Below are 17,687 nucleotides of genomic sequence, written 5' to 3'. Positions count from 1 at the left end.
TAATTCAGGCAATTTAGAAGCTAGAATTACGAAAATTGATACATAATTTCTCAATCAGAAATAAGAAAGAAATACGTATTTTAGCATCTTTGGAAATTCAACCACTAAGGGGGGTAAATAGAGGACGAATTTAAACAAAAATTATTAAAGAACAACTAAAGCATTTTTAAAGCTACATCAATGGAAATTGGTATTTGAGTTGGGGGTCAGAAATAAACAAAGTTTTTAAAAGTTTGTCGACATCCGACCTCCTAAGGGAGTGAAATAGGGAATGTTAATTTTTATGAAATTAATTAATTATGGACGCATTTTTAAAGCTAAATCTATGAAAATCTGAAATTGCCTTCTTAGTGAGATATAAAAAAATACTGTTTCACTGTTTTTGGAAATTCACCCCTATTAAGAAAATATTTCGTTATATAAAAAATTTAATCCTAAATATATGAAAACTGATATTTCACTTCTCGTTTACATACACTACTGGCCATTAAAATTGCTACACCACAAAGATAACGTACTACAGGCGCGAAATTTAACCGACGGGAAAAAGACGCTGTGATATGCAAACGATTAGCTTTTCAGAGCATTCACACAAGGTTGGCGCCGGTGGCGACACCTACAACGTGCTGTCATGAGGAAAGTTTCCAACCGAATTCTCACACACAAACAGCAGTTGACTGGCGTTGCCTTCCGATGCCTCGTGTAAGGAGGAGAAATGCGTACCATCACGTTTCCGACTTTGATAAAGGTTGGATTGTGGCGTATCGCGATTGTGGTTTATCGTATCGCGATATTGCTGCTCGCGTTGGTCGAGATCCAATGACTGTTAGCAGAATATGGAATCTGTGGGTTCAGGAGGGTAACACGAAACGCCGTGCTGGATCCCAAGGGCCTCGTATTACTAGCAGTCGAGATGACAGGCATCTTATCTGCATGGCTGTAGCGGATCGTGCAGCCACGTCTCAATCCGTGAGTCAACAGATGGGGACGTTTGCAAGACAACAACCATCTGCACGAACAGTTCCATGACGTTTGCAGCAGCATGGACTATCAGCTCGGAGACCGTGGCTGCGGTTACCCTTGATGCTGCATCACAGACAGGAGCGCCTGCGATGGTGTCCTCAAAGACGAACCTGGATGCACGAATGGCAAAACGTCATTTTTTCGGATGAATCCATGTTCTGTTTACAGCATCACGATGGTCGCATCCATGTTAAGCGACATCGCGGTGATCGCACATTGGAAGCGTGTATTCGTCATCGCCATACTGGGGTGCCACCTCTTGTTCATATGAACGGCACTTTGAACAGTGGACGTTACATTTCAGATGTGTTACGACCCGTGGCTCTACCCTTCATTCGATCCCTGCGAACCCTACATTTCAGCAGGATAATGCACGACGTCATGTTGCAGGTCCTGTACGGGCCTTTCTGGATACAGAAAATGTTCGACTGCTGCCCTGGCCAGTACATTCTCCAGATCCCTCACCAACTGAAAACATCTGGTCAATGGTGGGCGAGTAACTGGCTCGTCACAATAGGCCAGTCACTACTTTTGATGAACTGTGGTATTGTGTTGAAGCTGCATGGGCAGCTGTACCTCTACACGCGATCCAAGCTCTGTTTGACTCAATGCCCAGGCATATCAAGGCCGTTATTATGGCCAGAGGTGGTTGTACTGGGTATTGATTTCTCAGGATCTATGCACCTAAATAGCGTGAAAATGTAATCACATGTCAGTTCTAGTGTAATATATTAGTCCAATGAATACCCGTTTATCATCTGCATTTCTTCTTGGTGTAGCAATTTTAATGGCCAGTAGTGTATACAGAAATATGTGTTGGGGATGAATGTTCTGTAGAAATATCGCCGCAAAAGGACTCCAGCTACCAGAATTGCTCTTTGGTCAGAAGTACATCTGCAGAAGATCACGCTTCTATGGCCTCAATTAGACTGAAAAATTTAGAAGGCGTTGCAGATTGTCCACATATCAAATTTCGATTAAAGAAAAAAATGTTTGCAGACGATAGGTCTACACGTGAGAAGCAGCGGATGCTAAGATAGTATTTTATATAAGGTAAAACAGGTGCTGAAATCCTTTGAGTTTATCCCTGTTAAATCTGAAGGTCACAACAGCGTAGTAGCAATGCATTGCTATGAGCTTACTTGTGTTTATCACGTTATAGCTAGAGAGCTTAGCCAGTGCGGTGTTTTGGGAAGACGCTGCACAAAAAGCAGGCGCGAGCCCCACCTGAAGGTGATGAGCGCAGCCGGACTGCAGCGGCCGCCGTCGTTGCACGCCTCCACGCGGGCCACGTAGCGCGAGTAGTGGGACAGGCCGCGCAGCTCCGCGCTGAAGTTGCCCGCGGGCACCCGCACCGCCTCGGTGTCGTCCGAGGCGGGTCCCACGTCCGCATCGGTATCCACGATTCGGGCGCCCACGTCGCCCGCAGCGACGTCCGCCAGTGCCGTGGCGGCGGCGCGCGGCAGCAGGTCGTCGTGCAGCAGCCGGTGGAAGCCCGCCGACAGGCAGCTCGCCTCGTCAGCCTCGGCCGGGCTGTCCAGGTCGTCCAGGTCGTCGGGTTCTCCGTGCCAGTCCAGCAGGCGGCTCTGCGAGTACCGCGAGTAAAGGTCCAGGCTGCAGCGCCGGCGCGGGGTCTCGCAGCTGTGGGCGGGGAATCGGTGGCGTCACTAATGTACACCTCTGACCAATAAGACTGCTGTACTGAGAAGAACACGATGATTGGCCGTGTGGTTCTAGGTGCTACAGTCTGGAACCAAGCGACCGCTACAGTCGCAGGTTCGAATCCTACCTAGGGCATGGATGTGTGTGATTTCCTTAGGTTAGTTAGGTTTAATTAGTTCTAAGTTCTAGGCGACTGATGACCTCAGAAGTTAAGTCCCATAGTGCTCAGAGCTATTTGAGCCATTTTGAACCAAGAACATGATTAATAGTGGTTGGTTGGTTGGATGATTCATGAGAGAGGATCAAACAGAGAGGTCATCAGTCCAATCGGATTAGGGAAGGATGGGGAAGGAAGCCATCTGTGCCCTTTCAAATGAACCATCCCAGCATTTGCCTGATGCAATTTAGGGAAACCATGGGAAAGGTAAATCAGGATGATCAGACGCTCGTTTGAGCCGTCATCCTCCCAAATGTGAGTCCAGTGTGCTAACCACTGCACAACCTTGGTCTGTACAAGTAACAATAAGTTACTTATTGTGTTAATACAGCAGAGTAAGAAGATTAAAAAATGGTTCAAATGGCTCTGAGCACTATGGGACTTAACATCTGAGGTCATCAGTCCCCTAGAACTTAGAACTACTTAAACCTAACTAACCCAAGGACATCACACACATCCATGCCTGAGGCAGGATTCGCACCTGCGACCATATCAGTCACACGGTTCCAGGCTGTAGCATGTAGAACCACTCGGCCACCACAGCTGGCAAGTAAGAAGAATGCTTCTTTAACATGAAAGGTGATTTGGGGTTGAATATGAAGGTAAATACAGTGCAGTAGCAGTGTACTGCTTTGGAAGTTGGCACATCTTTGCCTATCAGTAGGTTTGTGGCTGGTGACGGGCTGCGTGTCACACATTTCTGGGAGGACCGCGGTGGCAGCTGGGACGGTTGTTACGTGAGGGTCCGTAGAGTGATAAGAAGCAATTGTGGGATGTATATGAGGCAGTACATAATGAAACTTGTGTGTGACAAGTGGGACTATAGCAGTCTGTGCTCTGTGATTGCACTGTAACCTGCAGTGTTTACTGTTGTTAAGTCTGTGGAGGCTTTGCGTCTCTGATTTCAGAGAGAAATGAAGCCCGTAGCCGGCCACGGTGGCCGTGCAGTTCTATCGTTGCAGTCTGGAATCACGGGGCTGCTACGGTCTCAGGTTCGAATCCTGCCTCGGTCATGGATGTGTGTGATGTGCTTAGGTTAGTTAGGTTTAAGTAGTTCTAAGTTCTAGGGGACTGATGACCTAAGATGTTAAGTCCCATAGTGCTCAGAGCCATGTTGAAGCCCGTATAGCATGGACATCATGGTGTGTTTCTTTTCTTGGAACTTGGTAGATAGGAGCAACTTACTTGTCTGTCATACTCATTTGCTGAATCGAGAGATTCTTATGTGTCAGGTCTTCTGAGTATTTCTGTATGGAAGGGAATTGGCTGCTCTGAACTGATACCGTTCACTGCTTGTTGTCACTATGTTTCACTGAAAACTCATGGACAATATAGCTGGTCTTTGCCTTGTGATCCCCTAAAAATATAGAACTCACATAACAGAACAGACGTTGTTAGTGATTGCTTGCCTACCGGGGGTTAGTATTTAGACTGTGTTATGAATAATGGTATGGTGATGTGAAGACTGGGTTATAATGCATTTTTGCTATCAAATCACTTTTATCTAACTGTGGAGAGCTAACTGTGTCATTAGACCTCATATGGATTTTTGTGTATCTTGCTGGGCAGCAGGAGCTGCATCGTTTCCAATGAACCTTAGAACTACTGGGAGTACACGAAATGTTCAAACTAAAGCCTGTGTTTGCATAATTCTGAGCTGAACTCATCTTGGACCCGTATATGTCCTGTTACTACTATGGGGTTGTTATCACTGCAAAATATGAGATAACTTATGTGTTTGGAAATAAGTGTTAGGGAACCTGTGTGATGTTGCTTTTGATTTTAAGTGGAGTTGAAGTATCATGGACTTTATCTTTCTGCAATGGATAATTACTCATAAACTGTTCCTGCTCAGGAACTTAATGATATTATCTTTCCTATGAAGATACTGTTACGATGAGTCTGATAAAATACTACATAAATGTAAGATTAATAAATGTAAGATTAATAAATGTCAGTCTGTACTCATTTTCCAAGCTTGATTTGAGTAGTCGAAGTTCCACAGCACATGCTATAAGCTTACACCTGTTTATCATGCTAAAACAAGACAGCTCAACCATTGCACAGTAGAGGCACGATGGACAGCTGGTTGTACCTGACAGTGACAGGAAATGCCAGGCTGCAGTGCCCACCCACTGCGGTCCTCCACTCAGATTGTGTAGTGCAGCTGAAAATTTAGTATGCGGTTCTGTCAGCTCTGGCAACGACAACAACAACTGTAACCCATGTGGGCATTGACTCAAAATGAACTCAGGTGACATATGGTGTATCATTCCACAATGCTTCAACTCCATGGCAAACGACAGTAGCTGAAGAGCGGAGCTGTGTCAATCTCTTAATTTGCCTTACAATACTGAAGCGGCTGTTTCTCCTTCAGGCATCTCTGTGAGTGCCAGTAAAGCCAGTTCTGGCCCTTCACTATGGGGAAACTATCAGAACTGCCAGTGATTAAAGATCCTTTGTATGGCAGACAGAAATATTGGCAGTACACTCACTGAAGCAGACAATTTCTTCTAACACAAGATGTTAATAACAAATTCCTTTATCATAAAAATGTTGAATAAAGTTTATTCAGGGGTGTATGGTCACTGCTTATCCTAACTCTAAGTTTTAGGTATCATACCAGCCTTGAAAACATACATTTAAGTATCAGAATCGATGACTTCTGATCCATCAGAGGAGAAGTACAAGGATGAGGTGGATAGGGCAGTGGATGAGAAGAAACCAGGATCAGAATGAATGGAAGGAGGAAGAGCAGAAGAAGTGGCAAGAAAAGCTTTTGATGAGAGAGGAAAAGATGTAGAAGAAGAAGAATCTGGAATAAAGGAGAAATGAGAAGGGGCCAAACGTAGAGGATGAAGAGAACAGAATGGAGAGGGAGTTGTACCAGGATGATTTCAAGGATATAGAGGAGAAAAGAACTGACATAGAAATAAATACAGTAGCAGAAGAAGAAGAAGAAGGAGAAGAAGCGTGGAGGAGATGAAGTAGGACAAGCAAAAGCTCAGACTAAGGATAGTTTGGGAATGAAATCAGCCATGCCCTTTCAAAGGAAGCATCGTGCCACGTGCCTCAAACGATTTAAGGAAATCATGGAAAACCTAAATGAGGATGGCCAGGTGGGGATTTGAATCATCATCCTCCCTAATGTGAGTCCAGTCTGGTCACCAGTGTGCCATCTCGCTCAGTGCAGGAACGGGAAGACGAAAATGAATACCACGACATGATAATTGTGGTGATACATACGATAATCACAAGCAGAAATAAGTGGAGTGCGAGAAAGGTAGGAGAGAAAAGAAAACAAAATAGACATTATAAATAAAAAAAAAGATGGAGGAGAAAAATGAAGAGGAGAGAATAAGAAGACAGAAGAAAAAGGGAGAAGCAATAGATGGACTAAGAAAGAAGATGCTATACTAGAAGCGAAAAGCAGACATATGAGGAAGATGAAGCAGAAGGGTAATATAGTGGAGAGGGACAAAGTGCAGAAAAAGAGGTGCAGAGGATTGGAAGACAACAAAAGGAAGAAACTGATCAACATAGAGACAAATAGCTGGGGTGCTGCTGTGGTTGGGATGAAAGGAAAGAAGAGGTTGAGGGATAAGAAGCGGAGTAGAGGAAACAAGAAAATTGTAGCGGGACTTTGAATTTCGCCGCGCTACACTCGTTCCCTCAGATAAAAAATATCCCGTCGCAGCGGTATGAGCGCTCGACAGCAGAGAAAATACCAAAATTGTAACCTTTTTTTGTTTTTTAATCCGTTTCAATTGTCTCTTGATAGCGGTAGCTTAAGGCAGGCGTGATCTGATGCTGACGTAAAAACTTAATGGCTAATCTTGATCTGATTGTAATGTGTAGACATTGTGGAAGTTGTTAAGAAATTCGGAGGATGGAAGTAGCAAAGTAAATTAAATTGCATACAGTATCAAGATGATTTTAATTGGTATAAATTAGTGATCCCTGGACTATTACAAGATTTCGGAGCAGATTTTTTCACGCTGAAATGAAGGAGATTTTTGAAGACGTGGACGCCGCCCGAAAGAAGACAAGTTAACCTGGTAAAGGATGATTTATCTACGCCACTTCCCCCTGTCAGTTACATTCTGTTATTCTCTGTTTCTTTTCAATAACTTTTGTAGTGAAAATTGGTTTAACTTTTGCTCAAAAACGCCACAAGGACCACCCCAACAATAGCTTTTCCGAATAACGAAGTCCGATAGCTTTTCCATAATACAAAGTCCGATCTGCATTTCTTTCATTCTTTCCCTTTTTCACGGTCTCTCTTCTCCATTTATTTTTTTATTAACCACTACAAAATGAGAGGAAAACAAAGAAGATAAACAAATGAGAAGGGTCAGAGGACGGAATCCATCGGATAATGGTAAGTAAGAAAGAGAAAGAAAAGAGGTACAAGTGGAAGACAAAACAGGGTAGTTGAGAAAGAAGGAGTAGGGGAAGAAGATGTGTTGGTGGAGGAAGTGGTAGAAAAGAGGAAGAGGGGGAGGGGATAATGGGGAGCAACTAAAACAGAGGAAGGGAAGGACTGACAGACCTGCAGCAGCGGCGACCATCCTCACGCCGCGTCGGCTCGGTGGCTGTCGAGGCAGCTATAGCGGTGGTGGTCTCGTCGCCGCCATCGTCGATGTTGTGATCGTCAAGGCTGGGTTGCGGCGGCCTCACACAGTAGTCCCGTCCCCACAGGTCGCCCTCCGGCAGCGCACGCACACGCACCACGTACTCCAGGATGTCGCCCCTGCCAGGCAGTAACTAAGTATAACCCTTGTGATGGGTCAGGGTGTTGGGCACAGGTTCAGTATATCGTCGGGTAAAATATGTCATGGCAAACAGGCTACCAGGGGCACACTGAGACTTCCTAAACGAGGTCATGAAGTATTATGAATAAATGGAGGTCACTGAAAATACGTTAAGAAAATGCATGAAGTTGGTAGAGCAGTGGAGAAGTAGTGGTGGCAAGCGACATGACGGCTAACTGTACTCACGGGTCTTGATGTTTGAATGCTCTACACAATTTCTTCTTGGCGACGCAGTTTTGATGTGTTAGAGCCATTCCTTAGTGCCGAGAGTACATTGCAACAGCCAAATCCACATCCGGGGCAAAATTCCGTTCAAAGCGGCTTCCAATTGCCTCCCTTATCACCGTCGATGTGTACCGTGCAACGGCTAGCCACTGACTGCGTACCGTTCACACCAAGTAGCCGCCCAGTTCGATCTCCAAAACCACCTTTTACATCGCGCCGAGTCACTTCCGTTGCGGAAGGACTTCCCTACATCTTTTACATTATACAAATGCCCTAAGCATGAACCAACTTCCAATATACAACGTTTTTCTTCTAAATATATACATATTATAAAATGCCATTATTTTAAACATCATTTTGCTTTTTCCATACATAAATTACAATACTTTAAATTTCATGTCAAAAATCAATGACCTTAATCAATAAAGAATACACACTTTGTAATTACAGATACACAGTTACACAATATAAATCTACTTCTAATCGATATACGTGTTACAAGAGCAGTTGTTGTACAGCATGTAGAGCACAGTGGATCACAGCAGATGTATGTGGATGTTCACCATTCTGTTGGAAACGCACATCACCTTTCTGTCGGAGAAATGGCAGATGCACAGGTATAGTGATGTGTGAAATGTGGTGGGTACTGGTTACTTCACCCTGTGTAAACAGCAAATGTGATGGCGAGTTGCAACTGATGGCTCCCCACACCATGAAGGCTGGGGTGTGACCCGTGTGTCATAGGAGAATGCATTCTGGAATAGGCCATTTACCAAGTCTTCGCCATACACATATGTATGCATCACACCCACACAGACAGAACCTACTCCCACCACTGAAGACAACAGAGTGCCATTTCACCCGCCAGTCGACCGTTTCACGATAACGTGCTTGGAGGTGTCATGGTGCTAGTGACAGCCTCGCCAGAGGGAAACATGAGCATAGTCCTGCAGCAAGCAGACGATTGCCAGAGGTTCTTGGTGACAAAGCTAATGCAGCATGTGCCCTGAAGTCTTACTTGGACGATGATGGATAGGCCCTGCTGCTCTCAAAGTGCCTTGATCTTGACGTGCATCTGTACTACACAGATGTCCAGATCCTGATCTATGGGTGTGGTAATGTGCCACAGACCACTGCGGAAAGCATCAATACATCACCGACACATTGTGCCGAAGACGTGCAGCAGTCCATCGATATTTCCATCTGCCTTCCTGCAGGCCCACAATGCGATCCTGTTCAAATGGTTGAAGTTGTTGAACAAGAGTGTACACTTATCGCCGAGGTATGTGTACCCTATAATGACTGTTGCAAACACTGTTCACCTGTAGACTCAGCACAGCTCCCATTCATAGCATCAAAACAGATATCACACAGAGAGATCTCAACAGTCCCTTCTCTGACCGAGAGAAATAAACCACTAACACTAAATCCCATCAGTATGCACATATTTTTCCCTGTTGCAACTGAACACAGTCCTTGAAAGCGCTACATTTTTTTATGGCAGTGTATTATTGAAGAGCGAGTTCGAAATTTGTACTCTGGAGATCCCTTGAGCTTCTTGATGAAGATGGATCATTTATCCAAATAATACATCTGTAAATTTGTAAATTACACTGACTTAGCAAATGTCATGGGATAGTGGGGCACAGATGGCGCAAGTGCGTTGTATGTGCACCACATTTCCCCCGTGCCAGATGCACTTATGTAGGAGAGCTTCTGAAAAGAAGTATCTATGCAAGTCACTTGTGTAACATGCAACGTCGTCGTGAGCTGACGCCGTTCGAACAGGGCATGGTGGTCGATGCAGGACGAATGGGAATTTCGATTTCAGCAGTGGCGCAGGAATTAGGCTTCCCACTATCAACCATATCCAGGGTGTATCGTGAGTGGTTGAATAAGGGTGTCACAGTCCACCACAGACTAACTACCATCTGTCCAGCCACCCTCGATGACTGTGACCGACGACATCTGAGACGTATCGTCAATAGTGGCACAAGGGCGACAATACTCAGGATGTGCTAGCCATGTCCCCCAGTCGACAATCCATAGGAACATAGGGACCATGGACTATGGGAGCTAACACCGCACATATGTGTCACTGTTAACCTGACGTCATCGGGCACACAGCATGCATTAGTCGTCCATCACCAGGGATGGGTACTGGAACAATGGCATAGCGTGATATGGTCGGAGGAATCACTATTTCAACTGCATCATGCCGATGGGAGGCACGCTGTGTGTCGCAGACCACATGAATGATGGATTCTGCCTTGCAAGAAGATGTGGTCCAAAGCTGTGGAGTCTAGATTATGGTCTGTGGTGCTCTTTGCTGCTATGGAATTCGCGCCCTAGTTGCTCTGGAAGGGTCTTTGAAATGTCTGTGGTACGCTGAGCTGCTTCGCGACCATCTCCATTCATTGTCGGTCTTCCAACAACCTGACGGTCCTGCACTGTTTCAAGATGATAACGTTCCGCCATCCGGATTTGATCCCCACCAAGAGTAACTGGGATGTCACGGAACGCAGGCCCTGTGGTATGGATCCTGCATCCACGAACAGGCCATAATTGGCTGCAGCTCTGCAAACGATTTGATGTCAGCTGTCTCCAGAGGAATGTCAGGGACTTGTAGGCTCACTTCCATGGCGTTTCACTGCAGTCCGCAATGCCAGACGAGGCATTAGTTGCCTACCGCATGACATTTACGAAGTCAGTGTATATATACACTCCTGGAAATGGAAAAGAGAACACATTGACACCGGTGTGTCAGACCCACCATACTTGCTCCGGACACTGCGAGAGGGCTGTACAAGCAATGATCACACGCACGGCACAGCGGACACACCAGGAACCGCGGTGTTGGCCGTCGAATGGCGCTAGCTGCGCAACATTTGTGCACCGCCGCCGTCAGTGTCAACCAGTTTGCAGTGGCATACGGAGCTCCATCGCAGTCTTTAACACTGGTAGCATGCCGCGACAGCGTGGACGTGAACCGTATGTGCAGTTGACGGACTTTGAGCGAGGGCGTATAGTGGGCATGCGGGAGGCCGGGTGGACGTACCGCCGAATTGCTCAACACGTGGGGCGTGAGGTCTCCACAGTACATCGATGTTGTCGCCAGTGGTCGTCGGAAGGTGCACGTGCCCGTCGACCTGGGACCGGACTGCAGCGACGCACGGATGCACGCCAAGACCGTAGGATCCTACGCAGTGCCGTAGGGGACCGCACCGCCACTTCCCAGCAAATTAGGGACACTGTTGCTTCTGGGGTATCGGCGAGGACCATTCGCAACCGTCTCCATGAAGCTGGGCTACGGTCCCGCACACCGTTAGGCCATCTTCCGCTCACGCCCCAACATCGTGCAGCCCGCCTCCAGTGGTGTCGCGACAGGCGTGAATGGAGGGACGAATGGAGACGTGTCGTCTTCAGCGATGAGAGTCGCTTCTGCCTTGGTGCCAATGATGGTCGTATGCGTGTTTGGCGCCGTGCAGGTGAGCGCCACAATCAGGACTGCATACGACCGAGGCACACAGGGCCAACACCCGGCATCATGGTGTGGGGAGCGATCTCCTACACTGGCCGTACACCACTGGTGATCGTCGAGGGGACACTGAATAGTGCACGGTACATCCAAACCGTCATCGAACCCATCGTTCTACCATTCCTAGATCGGCAAGGGAACTTGCTGTTCCAACAGGACAATGCACGTCCGCATGTATCCCGTGCCACCCAACGTGCTCTAGAAGGTGTAAGTCAACTACCCTGGCCAGCAAGATCTCCGGATCTGTCCCCCATTGAGCATGTTTGGGACTGGATGAAGCGTCGTCTCACGCGGTCTGCACGTCCAGCACGAACGCTGGTCCAACTGAGGCGCCAGGTGGAAATGGCATGGCAAGCTGTTCCACAGGACTACATCCAGCATCTCTACGATCGTCTCCATGGGAGAATAGCAGCCTGCATTGCTGCGAAACGTGGATATACACTGTACTAGTGCCGACATTGTGCATGCTCTGTTGCCTGTGTCTATGTGCCTGTGGTTCTGTCAGTGTGATCATGTGATGTATCTGACACCAGGAATGTGTCAATAAAGTTTCCCCTTCCTGGGACAATGAATTCACGGTGTTCTTATTTCAATTTCCAGGAGTGTATATTTGCCGCGCGGTTAGAGGCGCCGGTCACGGATTGCGCGGTCCCTCCCGCCGGAGGTTCGAGTCCTCCCTCAGACATGGGTGTGTGTGTGTTGTTCTTAGCTTAAGTTACTTTAAAAGTAGGAATTCACACACACTTGAACATTTTTTCGTACATTTTTTTGTACTTCTAAAGTGATGTGTGATTGTCAGGCGATTAATGACAATTATCTCATCAAAGAAATGAAGTTGTCGGACCAGGATTTGAACCCAGGTCTCCTCCTCAGTAGGCAGATTGTCTGACCAGTAAGCAATTTTTTGCCCTTGATCGATAGTTCCATTTCTTCGGGGTGGATATCCCATGAAGCTTGTTCAAATTCATCGTCGTTCCATTAACTCAGTTTTTTGTTTGTTCGCCCGTACAGGCCTGCAGTCCCGGTACACAATCAAATCCGCGCGCAACAGTACCTCAGTAGATCCTAGACAAGCCAAAACGAAACGGTGCAGCCCGGTGTTAAACTGGAGAAGCGTGCACCAAGTAGTTGTCCATATCTGGAGGGAAACAACTCCGTAACAATTCATGCTGAGTCAGTGGAAGTGCGCGACAACAATACACCATAATATGACACCGTGGTTACATACTGTGGACGCTTCCATTGTAGTCAGATAGTTATGAATGACAAAGAATCAAGTGGCATACTATCTCTCTGCAATGAATCAGCAATATAATGAGAAAAAGAGGCCTTTCATCCTACTACATGAGCGTGTCGCAATCGAGGCGGTGGCAGAAAAAGAGTAAAGTCAATGGAAAATCAGTTTTCAAAATCTTACACGACATTTTGAGATGGACACCCGCTGCGCAGCTGCTGTTGCAACATGCAAGATCTCCATGTCTGTGATAAAAGCACACGGATACATGGATATGTCTGCCATAAGATTAGTCTTGTTGAATGTATGTACATAAGAATAGGCACGACTTTGACCCTGCATCCACGTTGAATGTAGTTGGTGAATGTAGTCGAGAAATTCTTCTACAGTCAGAAGATCATTCTATAGGCGCTCAAGTAAATGCAACAATTGCCAAATCGGCGAACACTTTCCGGAACCTCCGCACAAGAGTGTGGGACAACAAACAAACACACCAAAAAAAGTTTTGCATCACCTCTGTTCCGGGAGTTCCAGAACCTGTACAGAAAATTGGAATACTGATCAGCATAAAATCATTTCCACCCTTTTTATTGCTCATGAAAATCACACATTGCATGTTGCACCACCATACAGCGAGACCTTCAGAGGTGATGGTCCAGATTGCTGTACACATCGGTACTTCTAATACCCGGCAGCACGTCCTCTTGCGTTGATGCATGCCTGTATTCATCGTGGCATACTATCCAGAAGTTCATCAAGGCACTGTTGATCCAGGTTGTCCCAGTCCTCAACAGCGATCGGCGTAGATCCCTGAGAGTGGTTGGTGGCTCACGTCGTCCATAAACAGCGCATTTCAATCTATCCCAGGCATGTCCTTCAGGGTTCATGTCTGGAGAACATGCTGGCCACTCTAGTCGAGCGATGTCGTTATCCTGAAGGAGGTCAGTGACAAGATGTGCACGATGGGGGCGCGATCTGTCGTCCATGAAGACGAATGCCTCGCCAATATGCTGCCGATATGGTTGCACTATCGGTCGGAGAATAGCATTCACGTATTGTGCAGCCGTTACGGCGCCTTCCATTACCACCAGTCGCGTATGTTGGCCCCACATAATGTCACCCCACAACATCAGGGAACCTGCAGCTTGCTGCACTCGCTCAATAGGGTGTCTAAAGTGTTCAGCCTAACCGGGTTGCCTCCAAACAAATCTCCGACGATTGTGTGGTTGAAGGTATACTTGACACTCATCGGTGAAGAGAACGTGATGCCAATCCTGAGCTGTCCATTCGGCATGTTGTTGGGCTGCATGGTGGGCCGCGCTGCATGGTGTCCGGTTGCAAAGATAGACTTCGCCATGGACGTCGGGAATGAAGTTGAGCATCATGCAGCCTGCTGCGCACAGTTTGAGTCGTAACACGCCGTTCTGTGGCTGCACGAAAAGCATTATTCAACATGGTGGCGCTGCTGTCAGTGTTCCTCCGAGCCATAATCTGTAGGTAGCGGTCATACACTGCAGTAGTAGCCCTTGGGCGGCCTGAGCGAGGCATGTCATATACAGTTCCTGTCTCTCTGTATCTCCTCCATGTCCGAACAACATCGCTTTGGTTCAGTCAGAGACGCTTGGGCACTTCCCTTGTTGAGAGCCCTTCCTGGCACAATGTAACAATGTGGACGCGATCGAACCGCAGTATTGACTGTATGGACATGGTTAAACTACAGACAACACGACCGTGTACATCCTTTCTGGGGGAATGACTGGAAGTGATCGGCTGTTGGACTCCCTCCGTCTAATAGGCGGTGCTCATGCATGGTTGTTTACATCTTTGGGCGGGTTTGGTGACATCTCTGAACAGTCAAAGGGACTGTGTCTGTGATACAATATCCACAGTCAACGTCTATCTTCAGGAGTTCTGGGTACTGGGTGATGCAAAACTTTTTTTTATGTGTGTAACTGAGGGTGTCTGTGACGTTGGTGTATACTTCGTGTGACAGTTTCAGAGGTGTCCACTACCTGGGTTAATTCATTCGGTATAAAGTGCTTAATTGCCTCAGATACTATTTGAAAACAAATTAAACATTCCCAGAGAACTCTAACAAGGGTACCTCCCATCGCACCCCCCTCAGATTTAGTTATAAGTCGGCACAGTGGATAGGCCTTGAAAAACTGAATACAGATCAATCGAGAAAACAGGAAGAAGTTGTGTGGAACTATGAAAAAAATAAGCAAAATAAACAAACTCAGTAGTCCATGCGCAAGATAGGCAACATCAAGGAAAGTGTGAGCACAGGAGCGCCGTGGTCCCGTGGTTAGCGTGGGCAGCTGCGGAACTAGAGGTCCTTGGTTCAAGTCTTCCCTCGAGTGAAAAGCTTACTTTCTTCATTTTCGCAAAGTTATGATCTGTCCGTTTGTTCATTGACGTCGCTGTTCACTGTAATAAATTTAGTGTTTGTGTTTTGCGACCGCACCACAAAACCGTGCGATTAGTAGACGAAAGGACGTGCCTGTCCAGTGGGAATCGAAAACATTTGATCGCAAGGTCATAGGTCCACCGATTCATCCTCAGGAAAACACGTCTGATATATTCTATTCAACACTGGTGACGGCATGTGCGTCACATGACAGGAATATGTTGTCGACCCACCTAACTTGTACACTTGGCGAATGGGTAAAACGATTCTTCTACCTTGCCCGATTTAGGTTTTCTTGTGGATGTGATAATCACTCCCAAAAAAGTCATGAAAACATAAGAGTTTGTCACATAAACTGCAACAAATGAATGCAACAGTATCACAGTCGCACAATTTTCCCTGTGCTCTGTCAAAACACATGTTTTTAACGTTTTCAGATTTTTCCGTGTTTAGACCGTCAGATCCTGCATATGTCCAAGCAAATCTGAACATGTCCTGGAATTTTGGAGAGCGAAGTTGATTATGTGTGAGTGCCTGAACTTTGATAATTGTCTGAAAATAAAAAATTAAAATTTTCACTCGAGGGAAGACTTTCTTTTCATATTTCTTTTTCATTTTTTTAAAATTTAGGGCCTCCCTTCTCCCCTCACAGCCCTTCCAAAACGTTCACCTTGTTTTGCCTTCTCCGGCAAGCTTCTTTGCTTTTGTCGTTTTCATTATTATTATTAAGAGTCCATCCTTCTACCAACTTTTTTTACTTTTTTATTTTATGTACCTTTTTATGTTTTTTATGCCAAATCCTCCTTTTTCTTACTTTTTGCGAGTGTTCGGCCACTTTTTTTTTGGCGGCTTCCTATTTTTTTCTATAAGCTGGATGCCTAAATTACCTTTGCTAACATAAACGAGAATAAATATTTCTTCTTAATATTAATTAAAGGAAATGAATCTTCCTCTTGCTAATGGAAAGACAAGCATATTAAAATAAACTGAAACGTGAAGTCGCTCATCTTCATAAAGAAAACATAAAATCTTGCAGCCCCTTGAAAAACGTTTTTTAGAACTTAAAACTTCTGTGCGTACGGCATAAGATAATTAAAAAAATAAAATACATAAAATTTGATGTCTAATTTCTTCATGAGGATGTAGTCCGGTGCGTCTTGCCACGGACTTGATTTCTTTTCTGTAGTGTCTCGTGAAAGGATCGAAGACATTCCGGTTCCAGTTATCTGTAATCGTGCAAGGCTGACATGTCTGAATTCCGTACCAATCTTAATCTGTTATTGTTCTCTGTATAATTTTATTCCATGTTTCTATTTAGGAAGCATGCGTAATTTTTTTGTAGTCTTTTGTCCGCATGAGATGATGGTGCTGAGTCGTTAGATACACCCAGTAATCTTCTTTGCTTTTATTTTCTGCCTTCAAGATATGGTGCACTGTGTGCCCTTTTATCCAGTTAACAGCATTTCTTTTTGTATCAGGATATGGCACTGCGTCTGGAGTCAGAAAATCTGCGGCGGTGAAGATGTTCTGTTAACGGTCGCTAATTTCTGCTTAACTATATGCCATATGTCTCTTACTCTTTCACACACGAATCGGTGTTCTTCAGTGGTGGTGGTGGTTGTTGGGATGTTTAAGGGGGACTAAACAGCTAAGTGTTCTTCAGTGTCTAGAAGGTTGCACAAGGGCGAATTCGTGAGATGTATAGCATGCAATTTGGAATTAGTTGATATTTTCCTGTTGAGTGCATTATACCAAGTTGCTTTCACCTTAGAGTCCGCAGCTCGTGGTCGTGCGGTAGCGTTCTCGCTTCCCACGCCCGGGTTCCCAGGATCGATTCCAGGGTCAGGGATTTTCTCTGCCTCGTGATGACTGGGTGTTGTGTGCTGTCCTTAGGTTAGTTAGGTTTAAGTACTTCTAAGTTCTAGGGGACTGATGTCCTTGGATGTTAAGTCCCATAGTGCTCAGAGCCATTTTTTTTCACCTTAGAGGGTAAGTTCCGATCGTGGATATTTTTCCAGATTGCAGACCAGTCGTTGTTGGGGTATTTTCTTTCAATAATATTTCCTTCCTTAGCTTCCATCAAATTTTCTTCAACTGCTGTTCTGAGAGCCTCGATGAGATATAACTTTACTCAACGAGAAAAGTTTTTAGGTGACAAAGACCAGCTGGTATATGCTGCACATCTATTGGCGGCTGCATGCTTGCTGGAGCAATTTCACTCAGCAAGTGGGCCGTTAAGCTGTCGGGCATCTGTTTCCATTGCTTGCACATTTGACACACATATAACGCTCGTGACCTGTAACTGACATCAACAAGGTTTAAACCTCCTTTCCTTGTTGGGAGTGTTGGTGTATCGAACTTCACTTTGAAAATGTTGCCTTGGCTTACAAAGCTTCCTATCGCGGATAAAATTCTTCTGGTTGTTTCTAATGGCATCGGAAAATCTTGAACAGCATAGTTAAGTTTGGATGTTATATACACATTTACTAGCGTGGTTTTCTGTATCTCGTCCAGTTGCCTCATACTGTTTCCTCGTACAGATGCTCGTATGCTTGCAAGTAGTT

General features: G+C 45.7%; 1 protein-coding gene across 1 annotated transcript in view; it reads right to left on the bottom strand.

Annotated features, from left to right (window-relative positions):
* LOC126424675 (insulin receptor-related protein-like) overlaps window positions 1-17,687 on the bottom strand; it is a gene marked incomplete at its 5' end in the record, with an annotated part of 166,117 nt that overhangs the window by 60,104 nt on the left and 88,326 nt on the right. Inside the window, 2 exons of the mRNA XM_050087404.1 lie at window positions 2,251-2,664; window positions 7,455-7,655. Of these exons, the coding sequence (XP_049943361.1) occupies window positions 2,251-2,664; window positions 7,455-7,655 (615 nt within the window). The remainder of the gene's footprint in view (window positions 1-2,250; window positions 2,665-7,454; window positions 7,656-17,687) is intronic.

Source organism: Schistocerca serialis, chromosome 10 (genome assembly GCF_023864345.2).
Source record: "Schistocerca serialis cubense isolate TAMUIC-IGC-003099 chromosome 10, iqSchSeri2.2, whole genome shotgun sequence".
NCBI lineage: Eukaryota > Metazoa > Arthropoda > Insecta > Orthoptera > Acrididae > Schistocerca > Schistocerca serialis.
This window is presented reverse-complemented; position numbering and strand designations above follow the sequence as displayed.